The sequence below is a fragment of the Gymnoscopelus microlampas genome, assembly GCF_963454915.1.
Source record: "Gymnoscopelus microlampas genome assembly, chromosome: 8".
NCBI lineage: Eukaryota > Metazoa > Chordata > Actinopteri > Myctophiformes > Myctophidae > Gymnoscopelus > Gymnoscopelus microlampas.
In genome coordinates this window covers 31,134,878-31,152,695 of record NC_139945.1, presented here as the reverse complement: position 1 = coordinate 31,152,695, position 17,818 = coordinate 31,134,878, and the positions used below count along the sequence as shown (strand labels likewise).

At 40.3% G+C, this 17,818-nt stretch overlaps 1 protein-coding gene across 1 annotated transcript in view; it reads left to right on the top strand.

Annotated features, from left to right (window-relative positions):
• slc36a4 (solute carrier family 36 member 4) overlaps positions 1–3,855 on the top strand; it is a 183,443-nt gene extending 179,588 nt beyond the window's left edge. The window contains exon 11 of the mRNA XM_084064902.1: positions 3,805–3,855. Within this exon, the coding sequence (XP_083921028.1) occupies positions 3,805–3,806 (2 nt within the window). The 3' untranslated portion in view covers positions 3,807–3,855. The remainder of the gene's footprint in view (positions 1–3,804) is intronic.
• Positions 3,856–17,818: the final 13,963 nt, after the last annotated feature.

Below are 17,818 nucleotides of genomic sequence, written 5' to 3'. Positions count from 1 at the left end.
CTCTCCCTGTCAGAACACAGCATCCACTCCTCTCACCTCCAGCCTGTCCAACAGTACCAGGTTCACAGCATTATTTTCCCCTTTAAATTGCTACTCAACTCTTTGCTCAACAAACTCATTTGCTTGAATCTCTTTGAAACTCTTTCCCATGCGTACCCATTCCAGTCTGTGCTCACATCAGATGTTTGAGTGTGCAAATTGTAAGACGTTAAACAGGAAAACAAGACTTAAGAGCCCCCAGAGGCTGGGCTGCTTCTTACATCCAACATGATCAAAGTGGTTTGAACTAACTGATGTTGCAATCCTTTTGCTTTTATCCTGTTGCTCCACTATCTCACTAGTGGAGCTTGTATTGTATTTTCACTGTAAGAGTAATACATAAATGAAATGCTACAATTTTAGCCAAAGGTTGGCACTAGAAGAAAGTCTCACCCAAAACAGCACGTTGCATCCTGCAATCTGACTGTGAGATTATGAGATATCTTGTATCCAGCAATTCCAGAGCATAGCCTACTTTATCGTAACTTTTATGACGATTATTATCATAAATTTGACCATAATTTACCAAAACGCGTATCATGATGATTGAAAGGAGACTTTAAACTAGTGACTGGAAGCATATAAGTATTCATTTATTTATGTTTATTAAGGTAAGAAAATCAAGTCTAAAGTTCGTCAAAAACCTATCCGCTTACGTTGAGATACTGTAAATTCTTTCTGACACCAGCAGGGGTAAAGCAGCGAAACTACAGGCCATTCATATGAACTGTCACTTGAACTCTCTTCCTTATTCGAGTCAATTTCAAAAAAGGAAGCTGGGCCCTTGGGAGATACTCACCTGATCGGCGGTATTCGGTTTTTAAGTCTGACGTCATTTTGTAGTCCAACGTCACTTCCGGGTCCAAAAGGCACCAGCGCCGTCCACTCTTCATTGTAAACATGTCGGAACCCGTAAATCTTTTTACAATACCCTCCTTTGTCAGAAATGAACCATTGAGGGTTAAAAAGGGTCTTAATGCTAATATCACAGACAGTAAAAAGTAGGCTTATATATATATTTATATACATATTTATTTATTATTATTATTAACATTATAATATTTATTTTTTATATTTATTCATATAGATATTTATATATATATAAAATAACGATTTCCTCTTCTCTTTGTCGTTGCCAGGAAAGCGGTAGAATGACACTTTAGTTGTTATTTTAGTCTCAGATCTGTTAAAACAGCGAGGGACACAGCACTGCAAATATTGGCAAAATACACACTTGGTCCCGGAAGTTGTTCTGACGGGGCGTAATGTCACAGCATTTTGAAAAAAATATAGAAAAATGTAATAGAAAATACCTCAAAATATTTTTCCCAGGGACCCCCCAGAAGCAAAGATTTGAGTTACAAATGTTCGCTTTAAAACAACAACACAAATGTTCACGATATGAGCTTGTATATCTGCTATTTTTGAAAAGCCAAAGAAATCTAAAATGACACAGATGCAGGTTCAAGTACAGCTTAAGTGAAAAGTGGTTCATTTTAACACCACTCTCCCCTACAGACACGTTAGCAGTTGCCGTTATTCCCATAGATTTTTCACTGGTCAGAGGGAATATACTGCAAACCTACAACTCCCCTCTCCTATCATAATGTTACTAAATATCTATTTAGTTAATGTCCATACAGTGTCCCACCACAGTCTATCCCAGTTTGTCACTCATCCTATGCATCCAATCATTCTGTTATGCGACAGCAGCTGGCGGTCATGAAACTGATCCTCTTATTAAATCCATCCTACCTATATCCTGTCGTAGCTTTGGGCGATTACCAAAGATCAGTCAGTGGATTTTTCTGCTTTGAAGTACTGTACGTGTCAGGATATGAGGTAGTGTCACTGGAAGCAGCCCCCAAGCTGTTATAGTGTACCTTCACCTTAATTTCCACCTGTTGTTGGCCTATACACTAACACCTGACTCACACTGTCAGTGACTGATTGTTGCACTTTAAGCTCTATACATGGGTGTCAGGCAGATTCCACTGAAAGGTCATGAGTCATTGACTGACAACACGCATTAATCATATCTGTATCAGGAAGTCTCTTTCTTTCCCTTCGAATGATTAGTGACATCAGGTCTCAATAGACCCGACTATGCTAATGTGAACTGATCACACCATTGATTATGGTACTGGTTCACTGGCGACCACAATTACTTTGTCAATGCCTGGATCGACTGTTCCTCTTCACTTGATCTTAAATGTCCTTGGTGTGTTTATTGTACTGAAACTTTGATCGCCTCAGCTCACATAAATGGTTAACCACCCTTCCTTTTCTTTGACCAGCCAAACATAAAGTGAAAGTGAGTTTGAGATGTGCAAAAATGCCTTCCGTTATATTGTATTATCAGCATTGTTTTCACCCTGCCCTGGCATCATTATGTCAGCTCATTCATATGGATGCCCATGCCCTCGCAGCACAGAAGCCCCTGATTCAGAAAATGGGAGTTGCAGCCTGATATGAGAAAAACAGACTTGAAGAAGAAACAAAACAGTGGATGGGTATGAAAGCCACACCGGTATAAGACTATTCCTTTAATAAAATAACGAAGGAGGAATACATAGCGACATTTAGAAGGTCACAGAGATGCAGAGCGCTAGCTAATGTTATATGATTATTAGCGTCTATTATGCCCAAGGGACTGTGCTTCTGTGGCTGACCCTGTGCCCTGGGGCCAAGGGCAGGGTTAAAAGTTTTCACCTGTGCCAGGATAATCGAATCCTCTTGATAGCTGCTGCTGCCTTGCATGGAGAGAACTGTAAGTGGAGGGAAGTCAGCCATTACATACTCCATTATAAGCAGGGGAGGGCAGGAGTGTAGGAGCATAACCCACCCCACCTTTTTCTCGTAATGTACTGTCACAAGCTGGTCCCACTGTGGCCCCTAGGCGATAGAGACCAGCCATGGACTGTTCAGTATATCAGAGCCAGCCAGCTGGTTAACATGCATTCTGGGTCAATAAAGATCCACTGAAAATGTTCAGACCACAGTCTAATGACAGTGGGCATCTGGGTTTGATAGGATGCTGAGGTTAAAGGGGTCGACCACTGATTTTATGGATTCAAATATACCATTCATGTGCCCCAGTACAGCCCTGTGGATATTAGTGAACTTCTGCTTTATAGTCCCCTATAGTAGAAAATCTGCTCAAGTACGGTTGTCCTGTATAAGCCCATAATAGACTCTCCCCTCATCTCACCACAGAGTTACTGTTATTTTAAACTGGTTGTCTCTCCCATCAAGCCTGATTATTAGCCTATAGTGTAAAATAAAATGGAACTGATTTTTCTTTTTCAGACAAATAAAATTCCCTTTCTCAGAAGAACATCTTAATAAGGTGAAGGTTTCTTCGTCTCCCAAGATTAGTTTGTTTTCTTCTCTACGGGGTGTCTGAGCCTCAAGCAGAAACCAACTGTGACCTCTGTCGCGGGAATCCGACAGCGGTTTTGGCATTTCATTGGCTCTGTGCACGGAAGCATGGATGTCCTTGAGGCCACTAAAGCTTGTCACACCATTTCCCCAGGTGTGGTAGTCGAAGATGATGGACACCAGGCAATAACTGCCACTCCACAGCTCTCCCCATTACAATGGAACCCTCACTGTACCACAAATAGACCAAGTGACATTTTCTACAGGCTGAAGCCGCTTTGACGGTGGACCCTCTGACCGATGGAGGAAATGTTATGTGCAATTAGTTTTCATTCTGGGGACACTTTATTCTGATTAATTGTGTTTCAAAACCTTGGTTTTCAGGAAAGCTGATATTGTTGCTGGGCTTGGCAGAATCTTAATCCTGTTCCCGCCAGCCTTCCCTACTCAATATCCTTGGGTTGACGTCTATTGTTCCTCATATGCTGTACTTAAATATTAATATCCTGTGCTGATCGTATCTGCCCCTAATGTGCGATTGACTCATGCTTTTTAATTCAAATGAAATGTTAATTTAATTAAATGCAAATGGTCACTGGACTAGCCTCACTGATTAATTTAGATTAATCTACCGTAGTCACTTTAATGAATTCTGAGAATTGCATAAACGCTCCGTTTTGTCCGAAGTCACCTATGTTATTTTCTGCACTTTCAATATGCTTGACTTGGCGGCAAGCAAAGCATTGACATGCCACACTCCACACACCTGGGGAGGGATGTTTTTTTATTAACCATGCACGGCAGCAGAGCTGACACTGTAAACTGGCAGCGGGCGGCCTGCACAGCAGGGCTCCATTTCCATATCATGAGACTATATTAGCGTCCCAGGAGCCAGTGCTCTTGCTGCTGTAACATGTCATGTTAGCCAGGGCACAGCACAATATCCCTTTTATCGATTGACCCCTGCGCTGTTGGGGGTAATGCGAGGCAGGTGGGCCAATGACCAGCCATTAAAATGTATACAGTTGGATGGATAAGGATTCCTCTGGGAAGCAAACGAGGTGTGTGTGCCCGTGTGGATTTTCTCCAGGTGCATGTGTGCATGTATCAGTGTGCGTGCTCTTCTGCTTGTTGTGTGAGGTTTACTCTTAAAGAGGAAGGTGATTTAGGGAGGTTGGTGGTAAGATTTGGAGGCACCAGCCAGCATAAAATTACCTCCTATAGTACATTTCGCACCAGGAGTAAGATAAACATATTTGAGAGAAGCCTGGGTCCTGAGCTGGAAAATGAGAATGGAAGAGAGTTCAAGAGTTTTAGCTAAGTAGACATCAGGTTAGACCAATAATCTGGGCTCAAAATGGTGCCCTAGTGGGTTACTGCATGAAGAGATTAATAACAGTGTTTTCATGAGCCCAGGTCTCAGAGCAATGGTGAATTTAAGTACTTGCCAGTGTTGGCAGTGTCACATTACTTCAAATGTAATTGTAACAGTGAGTTCAAGATTGTTGTCTATCACATGAAGACAACAAAGACTAAATTACACAATTTATTCACTGGTTTAGGCAACGTTACAATAAAGAGTGACTTTTAAGGCCTACATTACATTTGTAGTCGCACAGAGAGGGATTATCAAACAGTACACCGCACGCATAAAGAAAACACTATAAATCACGAGCGTATCATTTCTTACCAATCACACACAATGTTCTGTTAGAACCGAATAAAGTTCTGAAAGTGCCGAAGTACGTACTTAATGTCATGATTGTGTTCATATTGGCTAGCCTAGCCGAACAAAGTTCATAATTGGTTGAATTATGCTGCAGCCTTAACTGCTCCCGATCAGCAGGTTCATGTCTTGCATGGTTTCCTCCGTTGGTGTTAGTTATTAGTTATTAATTTGCACCAGGTAGTACAAACAAGGCTCTTTTATTTTATTATATATAATTCTTAACATGATAATAGCCAGTGGTGGGAAAAGTACTTAATTTCTTTACTTAGGTAAAAGTATCAACACTGCAATGTAGAAACAAGTTACAAGTAAAAGTCCGGCAATCAAATTTTACTTACGTATTTTTAAAAATATACTTAAAGTACCAAAAGTAAAAGTACTCATTATGCAGTTTGACAAGGTATCATATCGGCTATTCTCAAATAGCCAAAGTTTAAATAGGGCTGAAGTGGTTAATGTATGTTTTGTAATAATAACTCAAATCTACAAAATAACAAAAGTTTTCAAATAATTGAAGTGGAGTAAAAAGTACCATATTTGCCTCTGAGATGTAATGGAGCAGAAGTAAAAGTATTGAAAATCGGAAATACTCCAGTAAAGTAAAAGTACCTCAAAATTGTACTTGAGTACAGTACTTGAGTAAATGTACTTACTTTCCACCGCTGATAATAGCATGCACATGTGCATGTGAGACACATGGATGCCTTTGCATGCACATACAGTACTGCAGGGGTACTGTATGTGATATCAAGTTTTGAGTAAGACTGTTTTGTGAACTTGCACAAAGCACTGTACACTGAGGCCTCCTGTGCCATTTGTTCACTGAGGCCAAGATAAAATAAGTGTCTGCTTTAAAAACAAAATAAATAGCTATTTTATGTGCATAGCACTTGCACTAGCAGGGGTCTTCAACGTTTTTCAGGCCAAGGACCCCTTAGCTGAGAGAGAGATGAGAGAGAAGCAGCCTCTACATATCGGATTCATGTTAAATGTGTGTTTTCAATCATTTAACCACTTAAACCCTCAATACTTGTAAACTTGACCTCTGGCTTGGTACTTGGTCTGCTCTTTTTACCCTGTATAACCAAGCGTCTTTGCCGAAAATAGCCGATCTACAAGCTCACAACGCTTCTGCGACACGTTGTGAGCTTGTACATCTTTCCAGAACCCACCCAATTTTCCCTCTAATTATTGACTTACAGTATTCGATTGTTAAGACGTGACGTTGCGCCCCGCTAGAATAACTTCCGGGTCCAAGTGTTTTAATGTTAATAATAATAATGTTAAATCATAATAATAAATAAATACTTAGTACTTCTATGATATTAGCATTAAGACCCTTATTAACCCTCAATGGTTCATTTCTGAAAAAGGAGGTTATTGTAAAAAGATTTACGGGTTCCAACATGTTGTTTACAATGAAGAGTGGACGGCGCTGGTGCCTTTTGGACCCGGACGTGACGTCGGACTACAAAATTACGTCAGACTTAAGAACCGAATACCAGTGGTAGGCAACCTTTGTTATCAAAAGAGTCATTTTGGGCCCAAAAATGTATTCAAAATATGTCTGGAGCCGCAAAATATGTTTACTTTATTTATTTATTCTCCTTGCTTTTTCTGTTTTTTTTCAATATTACTTTATATTGTTTGCTAATTTCTCAAAGCAGATCAAGTATACCAGTAAGTAAGCCAGTGGTAAAAGGTGGTAAAAGCAAACAAAGGTCAAGCTTTAATACATTCTTTATATTCCTTCAATAATTTGTTTCTTATTTTGATCTGGTGTATGGGCGACACTTTCGTCTTTACAATAGGAGAATGTAAGAATAACTACAAAAATAAATTATGATTACAATGTAAAAAAAAAAGAAAAAGAAAAGAAAAACTTATTGCTTTACATACTTTTTGCCCAAGCAACTGGTAGCCACGGGAGAGGGCCTTAAGAGCCACATGCGGCTCTAGAGCAGCAGGTTGCCTACCCCTGACTTATAGACCCCTTAACATACGATGTCACACTGGTTGCAAGCGCCACACTGCGCAAGCGTCAAACCCATTCTGTCAGGTCTCGCTACGCAGGGGAGGATTACCCAACGGGCCGACTGGGCCCAGGCACAGCTTGAGCTTTTTATTATTATTTTTTATTATTAAAACTTTTTATTTTTTATTTTTTTATGTAAAAAAATAAATAAAAAAAAGATATCGAACTGTTTGGTGCTACTACATTTTTATGAATTGAATACCAAGGACCTCAATGGAAACAACTGTACTTGTGCTGTTTTTTACATTTCTGCCTAATAAGATATTCAATCAATCAATCCGCATGACCATCACTGTTATTAACTTTGCAGGGGCCCCTGCAAAGCCCTTATGTACACATATATATATATATGTACACACATATATATATATATATATATATATATATATATATATATATATATATATATATATATATATACATACATATACATATACATATATATACATACATACATATAATGAAATATTCAATCAATCAATCCGCATGACCATCACTGTTATTAACTTTGCAGGGGCCCCTGCAAAGCCCTTATGTACACACACACACACATATATATATATATATATATATATATATATATATATATATATATATAGTTGACGCTTTGAAGCAGTGGTTTTCAACCTTTTGACCCCCCAAAATAATCATAATTTTGAACTGGGGACCCCCCACCCACCTGACAAGCACTTGGAATGTAGGAGTTGAGGCATTACATTTTGTTTGACTCGGTTCCACACATAAATGTTGTGAAAATAGCAGATCTACAAGCTCACCACGCCTCACGTTGCAAGGCATTGTAAGCTTGTAGATCTGCTAAGTTCACAATTTTTGCTTCTTATGGTATTTGATGATTTGGCCAATGTTTGATCGTTTTTTAGTTGGTTAGATACTTGTGTGATTCAGTAATGGTCTTTTCCCCCTTTTATTTAGGTATTAATAAGGTCTTAAAAGTCCTTAAATTGTCGCTTCACTGTGATCTGGGGAACTCCCCAAAATCATGTCGGGTCCGGGTCCTGACCCACAGGTTGAGAACCACAAGCATGGCCATGACATATATGGGCATGGCTTCCTGCTCTGAAACCCTCTCTGCGCATCTCAACCAATCAAAGCGACTTTGTGACGCGTAAACCAAGGAAGTTATTGAAAACACCGCGGTGGCTTGAAAAACAGGATAACTGATACAGGCTTCTAAATAACCAAATTAAACTGTTAATTAAAAACGGCTAGATTAGAGTACATCTAGTGTCATTAGCAACACAAAGGAATATAAGGCAACGCTTGGCACAAGGTAAGACATGGCTTTTTTTTAAAACTGTGCACTGCCTTTTATTATGTTGTTAATAGAAGTGGCTTAAACGTATTTGTGGGTGAATTTGGTTAAATGTGTGCTGTTGGCTTTAATAGCCTGTAGATCCTGTGTAGTGGAAATACTGTGACAGTCAGTTGACAGGCTGGAAGAGTGTGTTGATACTGTTGTCCCCAGATTGCTGGTTTTATTGTTGTTTGAGTTATAGTTAAAACATGCATTATATTAGCCTATCTGTCATCGTGCAGAGACGTTTTTAACCGAAAAAACCCTAATAATTTCCCTTAATAACTGCAATTTAACCGATTTTTAAAAAATATTTAAGTTATAGGTAAAACATGCCTTATATTAGCCTATCTGCCGCCGTGCAGAGACGTTTTTAACCGAAAAAAAAACCCTATTAATTTCCCTTAATAACCGCATTTTAACCGCAAAAAATGCGGTTAAATGCATTTTTGCGGTTTAAAAAAATGCGTTTACATGGAGGAGTCCAGCTGCCATGCAAAGCCAACCTACTCATCGGGGGCAATTGGGGGTTAAGTGTGCTGCTCAAGGACACTTTTGATGTGATGCCAGTCGCCAGGAGGAGCGATGGTCACACCAGGGATAATTAATCTATGGAAATGATCATGTTGGAGGGTTGTGACATAATCACCTGAATGGTGAGTAGTTATAACCTTTGTAGTCGGAAAATCTATGAGCATATTTTGCAAAAGTGCAAAGATAGTCATCAGTCCAAAAAATAATGCACCTGCAAACCTACAGTATTGTGAGCACGAGTTCTCTTTATCACTTAGTATTCATAGATATCAGTTCTGTCTGTGGGTATGTGTGCATGTGTGTCTCACGTGCAATCGTACGTGCATGTGTGTGAGTGCAGGGGAGGAGTGGAGAAGCATTGCAGTTGTCAACACAAGCAGGGCAATAAACATTCTTAGCATGCTGGCATTGACTCTCATGTATTATCTTTCATATGTAGTTAGACATTGCGTAATTTCTGTAGACTTGTTTGCATGCTTATCATGCCCAGTCCACTCTGTGGCACAGCCAACAACTGGCACGTGAGCAAGAGTGAGAGAACGAGAAGGGTGGGGATGAAAGACAGAGGAAGAATAGGGAAACTCAGAGAGGGGGGGGGGGGCTAAGCTTCTAAGTGAAAAGGGGAATAGAGATATGAGAGAGAAAATGGGGGAGAGAGAGAGAGAGAGAGAGAGAGAGAGGGAGAGAGGGAGGAGAGCAGGGAGGGTCTGTCTGCAACGTGAGGCTATAAATAGATTTGTGACTGCTAAATTTAGACCAGAGCAGCTTAAAAAAAAAAGAAGAAAAAACTTGAGACAGGCTGCTGGCTCCAGCCAAGCTCTGGGACAAAGCTGAAAATTGTGTGTACAATACAGTACTGTAGATAGATACTTATTTTACTCTCATTCATTAATGAATGGTAGGTGTGAGGGCTACGTGGTCCTCACACCTACGTTGCACCGGCGAGCCGAGCAATATGCCCATATATGGAGATCTCTGTATCTGTCAGTCCATGTCCCTTTTATGCTTATATATGGAGATCGCTGATGTCTTCACTATATGCCCACATATGGGCATGCCCCCTTTTGTGCCCAGATATGGAGCTGACTGATTTGTTTGCGCCTGATGCCATGACGACACATTGTGGTTAGACACCACACTCCATATTTTAGCGTAGCTGCATTCGAAACTCCTTTTATGGTTATGGTCGAGTCATGGTGACATGAGCGTGACTGACGACTGGACGTTGTATTTGTACTGCTTTAAGTACAAGAACTTCACTGTCTACAGTTTGGCCGCAGCTGTTTTCTGAAATGGCATGCAACTGTTGATAACGGAGCAAGATTGTTTCCCTCATTGGTAATTATCCCTCCACTGCAGTAACTTGTTTATTGTCAAAGCTAGTGCCTCTGAGCCTTAAAAAACACCACAGGGCTGCCAAATAGGTCACTCCTACAAAACATTTTACTGATAATATTATGTTTAGCCTATAGCACACAGTAAGCTTTGGAGGAAAATTGTTATCTTTAAGAGAAATACATGTCCTGGGAATAGAATTGAGCTGCAGAAATGGGCTATGAATGCACACTTTACTGTGAAATCTTTGATTATCTTGAGAATCCATATGTCCATATTTTGAATGTTACAATTATTATACACAGTCCCACAAGATAAAATCTAGACACCAGATAAACTTGAACTTTTTTTTTTCCAGAGAAAGAGGTTCATACTATGTGTATATGTTTTGCCACAGATATATATTTTATGGTTTGGTGGAAAGGATTTCCTGTGTACAACTTTCTGTGACAATCTTTGTCTCCAACCCTATGAGAGAATAGGGTGATCTGGGTGGTCTGCAACATTAATGCAGCATTTTTATTTGCTGATTAACAGAAGCAATGGCTCATAACTGGAAATGCAATTTTCAAGCAAACATAGCGATTATCATTATCATCCACAAAGAAGCTGTAGAATCAATTTCACAGTGTGCTACTTTGTGTCGACGTGATGCACTCATTGATGTTAAAACTACCTGAGGAGAAAAGGAATACTACATCAGAACAAAGGGATTCTACCGTTGCGCCTCAGCCTTAAACGGCCAGTCCGGTGCGTCACAAGTGTAGGGATAATAATGGCAGAAGAGAAGAACGCTGGAGCAACGCGGACAGTTTAGGCCTTTTATTTAATACGGTGCAGGTAACAAGTAGACTGACGTTTCGGTCTTTCGACCTTCCTCAGAGTCATGACTCTGAGGAAGGTCGAAAGACCGAAACGTCAGTCTACTTGTTCAGCTGACAACTAACACTACAGCACTAATACTTTTAAGAAAACTAACAAACTGCTTTTAAGCAAAGTAACAATATAGCACTAATACTTTAAGCAAGCAAAGTACAGCTACTAAAGCTACGTGGTAATACAAGAAAACTATACTCAGACTGGCTAGATGAGTCGGGTAGAGTTCCTCCAGAAGTTGGTGGTGGTGGAAAGTAACTAAGTACATTTACATTTACTTAAGTACTGTACTTAAGTACAATTTTGGGGTATTTGTACTTTACTTGAGTGTTTCCCATTTCCAATAATTTTACTTCTACTCCACTACATCTCAGAGGCAAATGTTGTACTTTTACTCCACTGCAATTATTTGAAAACTTTAGTTACTTGTTAGTTTGTAGATTTTGATTATTAGTACAAAACCACTTCAGCCCTAGATATATTTCGGCCATTTAAAGATAGCCGATCTACAAGCTCGGCCATTTAAGATTTTAATGCATCTATGCAATTGAGAAAAGTCAGCACTTCCTGTGTCCCGCTGAAGCCACCCCTATCTATATATACAAACACAAATATTTTGTGCCAGAGACCATACAAGATTAGTGTTGTTAAAATGTTTCAAAAATGTTCCAAAATTACTCTTTTTCTTTTCTCAAGATTACTTTTTATTTTTTGGAAATAGCAGATCTACAAGCTCACAACGCGGCGCATCGCGTCGCGACGCGTTGTGAGCTTGTAGATCGGCTATTTTCAAATAGCGTAGCCTAGTCGCTTCTTTTGAGTTTTCATAGACCTGGTTGCTTATTTCTCTCGCACAATCTGGCTACACTGGTTAACACCGTCTTGCCCGTTTACATGGAGATGCAAGATTCAATTTATTGCGTTTTCAACCCCTGATAACACCCTTGCCGTCTAAACGGACGGCACATCTGATACTTTATTTTGTCGTTTTCTGTAGAGACTGTTGTTGTGTAAACGGGGCCTGAGTCATTACATTTATCGCAGAAAAGCAGAATGGCATCCACTGTCCCTATAGGTACTTCACAGAAAGTCAGACGGTAGATAACTTTTTATTAGTCAGTGTTGTCACATTCATCTTTCACAATATGACAGATTGCTGCCAAGGCCTGCTGTCTCCCTCTAAACAGTAATGGATACCCAGGACCCAGGCTTGGTTAAACACTGGTACAAAGCATGCCCCCACCTTCCCATTGAGGTCATGTTTTATCATTTAAAAGTCCTGGGCCTTTTCAAGCTGAACACTGCCATCAGGCAATTGGGTGTTCCTTTGAAACCTCTGACACCTTGGATTTATGAGACAGGATTTCACCTCTTGACAGGGAAAAGCAGGCTGTTGACGAGTATGGTCCATCAAAACCTGTGAGGATGGCTCAAAAAGAAGCAGCAATAGAACTCATTGCATTTTATATTCACTTCGCTGACTCCTTATTGTAAGCTGTAACACTTAAGAACAAAGACATAGGGTTCATTTCCAATGTCTGGTCTCCGAGGCGTGTGCCCAGACAAGACTGACAGAACTGTCTCTACTGAAGTGTGAGTGGTATGAAACATATCCAGGGCCCAATCCTATTCATTTATATTAGAATTGATCTGAAGATGAATAGTGTCAGTATAGGTCTCCGCCAAGTCAGGTAGGTTATTGTGGGCCAGCAATGTTTGGAATTCGCCAATTGGGATGGAATATGAAAAATCGAACATATTCTTTTTTTAAATATTATACACTCATTTTGTAAAGCAATAGGTCCCAGAATTAAGCCAAGCAACCAGTTCCATGGCTGCAATCAATAGTAGCCTACAGTCCATTTCATTTCGTGTTGAGCACATGACTATAGAGATAGTGTGTACCGATTTGCTTGAAGTTTGGACAACATCTGTAGGAGTAATGTAAAAAAATGTGTTTAGCAAAAATTGGCCTCCTGGTGGCGCTATAAAAGGCAGATATGAAAAATGCAGGGCAGAGGTATTTCCTTGGCCTCTAGGGAGTGTGTGTGCACAGTTTCACGCCGATCGGTTTGTTCCAAACGGACCACTCCTGCAAACTTTGGAAGCCAATCTTAGCCAATCAAGATGGACTTTGAAAAATCTGACAAATCCATCTTGATCACATGACTATAGAGATACTGTGTACCGATTTGTGTGATGTTTGGACAAAATGTGTAGGAGTAATATCAAAACATTTGTGTTGCAAAGAACGGTCTCCTGGTGGTGCTATAATAGGCCAACATGGACATTTGGACATTTTGGGGCAGAGCTTCTGCTCAGACGGACGGACGGACGGACGGACGGATGGACAGGGGGCAAAACATAGTCTCGGCCACGACGTCGGCTTGCAGAGACAATAAGGCAGAGCATGTTTTAACTGCTTAAGCAGAGTGAGAGTGGACGTGTTCTGTTTCACCTTGGTAAATGGTACAACAACAGAACTAGATGTTAGCCTACATTGTTTCTGAGACAACTGTGGTGTTCAGCGATTCATGTTTTTGCAAGTCTTGTGGTCTTAGGAATGTATACCAGTCCACATGGGCATTTAAGTAGGCTATATGATATTAGCAGCAGAACATGTAATTACACCGTTGATGTTGTAGCTATTTTTTTTCCATGTGGGGGTGGTGAATGATTTTGTTTGGTGTTCCTGACGTTGTCTTGAGTTATAATAATAACAGAACAACAATACACAACCAGAGCAGTGTGTGCGCTGGTCTTTGAAATCTCGAAATGTAACGTTGTCTGTAATTATCATATGACAGTGGCGTCACTGACGCATCCTTAGTATTTTAGCAGTGACGTCACGGACTAATCCTTGGTATCTTTCATCTGCCATCATCTGGTATCAACATCTGCCAAGTGGCCACTGCCACTATGGTCCCGGGTGCGCACCCGGGACCTAGAATCCACCCTGATTTGGTTGAAGTGTCATTCTGTCCTTTTAATAGTCTTGCAAATTAAGTCATCCAAACATATTCTTGTAGCATGCTGCATTTCCTCCTACTACCAGGAACATTAAGATGAATCTTCCAAGCCCTATAGTGCAGTGGTTCTCAACCTGGGGGTCGCGACCCCCAGGGGGGTCGCCAAATAATTTGGGGGGGTCGCCAGATTTTTTGGTTTTTTTTTTTTTTTACAAAATATTTTTTTATGTTATCATTAATTCATGTTTTATCAGTTAATTTACTCAATTTACCCACTTTTTGCAAAAATGTTTTGATAATAAACAATTATCAAATAACCTATTATAATTAAATAACCTTCCCGTGCGCGAACAGGACCGCTCGCACGCGCGAACGGGACCGCACCGAAACAATATCATTATTTTGGGGGTCGCGGCCTGAAAAGGTTGAGAACCCCTGCTATAGTGGATTGCTTATTTGCTTCCATAAAAGCATGCTAAAAGGCACATTACACATACTGTACAGCGCAAAATCACATACGGCACAGAAACAACCTTCACAATAGCAAGGCAATCAAGTGAATCGCGAAGAGATGAGAAATGCCTGGGTTTTCACGGCATGCTTCATTTCACAAGCCATCCAAATATTTCCTGTTTGAATAAAAACATTCTATAATTTATTAAAAAGGAAACAAATGTATCAGCATATGATGCACAAACAAGTCAAATGCTAAATACCATTTGTTTGTAAAGCTCAATTAAGAAATTTAAGCAGTACGCGACTGATGTCTGATGATGTCTCATTTATTTTAATCATCTACTGTTTCTCTCCACTGGGGAGTACATACGGCTTCTGAAGAAGCTGGTCATTATTTGTATTTTATTGACTTACAATTATGTTCACGTAACAGTATATGCACCCAATACACCAGGCAGTAACAATGTGCAGGCAGTGAGACTTTAAAGGCCTTTTTCTCTCTACTTCTTCCAGTTCTGTCCACTAGCCTTTAGAAAAGTGTAAAAAGAACAGACTGTACTTGAGGTTTGCCACCTGACCCCCGCTCCATTCATCGTTCCACGGTTGAGGATGGTCCCGAGCAAAGCAGACTTTTAATTCCACTTGCCTTTTTTTTATTGAAATGTCCCACAGCATTATGGCTCTAGACAGCCCAATGTCAGTATGCGAGTGGGTGTCTTGACCTCACCTGTGGTGGAACTAACTACATGTTGTAGACAGAGCTCTGTTTTCTCTCTGTTATAGAGACACACGGGCGGAAACGGAAGGCCTACAAATTCACGCCCACTTTTGAGATAGCGCCGCTACTCGAGGTCCGTTAGAACGACGAACTGCAGCTCTCAATGCATTCCCTATGAGAGGATATGAGAATTAGCCTACTTTTAAAATTATCCTGCATTAACTGGAGACGATATTGATTTAAATAAAAACATGTTTCCAAATGTATGGAGTGTCTTTGTAAACATATCTTCTTGTTTTCTTAATAGTTGATTTGTTTCACATTTAATTTGCCACTTTGACGAGTTACCCATAATGTTAACACAGCAGAGGGTAGACGGCAGACAGACAAGTTGTCGCATTTCAGTGACATCACTGTCTTTACGAGCTCCGAGCGCCGACCAGTGGTGTACCCACACTGTAGAGGCAGGACAGGCGGTCGCCTGCCCAACTAAGATCTCGCCTCCCCTAAAAAAAAACAAATAACCCGAAAATGTGTCATTGCGTGCTTAATGTCCTCAAAGTCACGCACCCAACAAGCTTTGAACTGAGCAGATTGGACCTTCTGTTCCAGAGATAATGACCAAAACATATTGAAAACGTCCACTTTCACCAGTTTTCTGGGTATTGAAAACCTCAAGGGATGCGTCCGTGACGTATATACTGTACCATGCGACCACTTAAAGTCTAGATCTCCGATGCTAGCGGTTTTGACATACTGATGGAGTATATTATAGTATATTGTGGGTAGTATATCGAGATGACAGATATGGGACATTAAAAAGGACAAATCAAACAAATGGGACACTTTATTAGAACACCAAAAAAAGTAGCTACAGCCTCAGTAGTTAACCAATGAAATTACGGTATTTTACAATGCCTCTCATAAAGATTGCATTGAGAGCTGCAGTTCATCTTTCTAACGGACCCCGAGTAGCAGCGCTGTCTCAAAAGTGGGCGTGAATTTGTAGGCCTTCCGTTTCCGCCCGTGTGTCTCTATAGGGCATCATGACCATAAAACATTTGATTCTGTGAAAAAACGTTTTTGAAAACGGCAAAACAACGGGTATTTATTAAATATAGTATATCATATAATTAAATATAAAAAAAATATATATATATATTTTGGTTATTTATGGTCATGATTCACCAGGACCCTGGATGGCTTGATTCTAGGCTTAAATGAATTGATATAAATATTTTTGGAAATGTCAATGGGAAAAATGCATTGACTATTTTGAAGTGGAACCAGAAAATGGCCGCCACTGCTATGCCCTATATAGTTTTGCAACCGGGTGAGATGCTGTAAACAGAGGTTGAGAGTGGCATCTGGGGAGGTTATTTTGCCAGCATTGGAAACATCTCATTATACTGGATCTTCTTCATCACTGTGGTGTGGGAGATGGTGCGAAAAGTATGCATCCCTCCAAGTCATGCTGCCTTTACCACTTCACATTTTTTTGTTATAGATTTCAAAGCCCGGTTGATTGCCAGAGGAGTTTTCACTCCTGCATTAAAAAAAAGTTTTAATTTAACAGCTCTGTTGGCAGCTCTGCAAGGGACTACATCATGGCACACTCCCAACACCTATCCACAGTATTCGTGGCCAAACCACCCTGGTGCATGTGCAGTTGTCTGATTGATCAACACCAGTGGTGAAAGTGGGCCGGCACTGTCCGATAAAAGATTTGGTGCCGGAACACCGTTCCGTTAAGAAAAAGTCAAAGGCAGCTGTGAAAATCCCATATTAAATAACCTGCCACAGACCCATGGCCATGTTCAAGAATAAAACATAATCTACTAACGTCAGATTAACATACAGGGCATCACGACCATTCATTGTGCGTACGACGGGACACCCTCACTCTCACAGATCCGTGATTTCCCCCCACTGTTTGTCTGACTTTATTTTTTTCTCCCCCCGTTCCATATAAGCTGCTGCTTTTATTCCAATAGCGTGAAGTAGTTTCAACTAGGCTACCTGGGTACTTCTACTTCCAGTAGTATGATTTCAAAATAAAACGTGTGTTGAATTGTAACATTACAAGGATAGATTAAAAAACCTCTTATTTTGAAATGCACATCGTTTTGAAAGGAAACCAGATTTCTGGGGGCCACTTGACTAACGTGCGTCGTCAAGCCGATACGTTCTCAAATTCCATGCTTAGCTTGAGTAAACAAGAATGACCAAAGTCATAATAAAGCCGCATGCGGCAGGCTTTTGTGCCCCAATCTTTTCATAGACCTGATTACTTGTTTTTTGGATTGCTTGTTTCTCTCGCCAAACCTGGCAACATTTAGCGTCGCAGATTAACGCTCTAATGTTTTTTATATAAGTGGTGGCAACATTTTGTGGCACCACACGGGTCTTCCCAACAATAGCTAAGATAGAA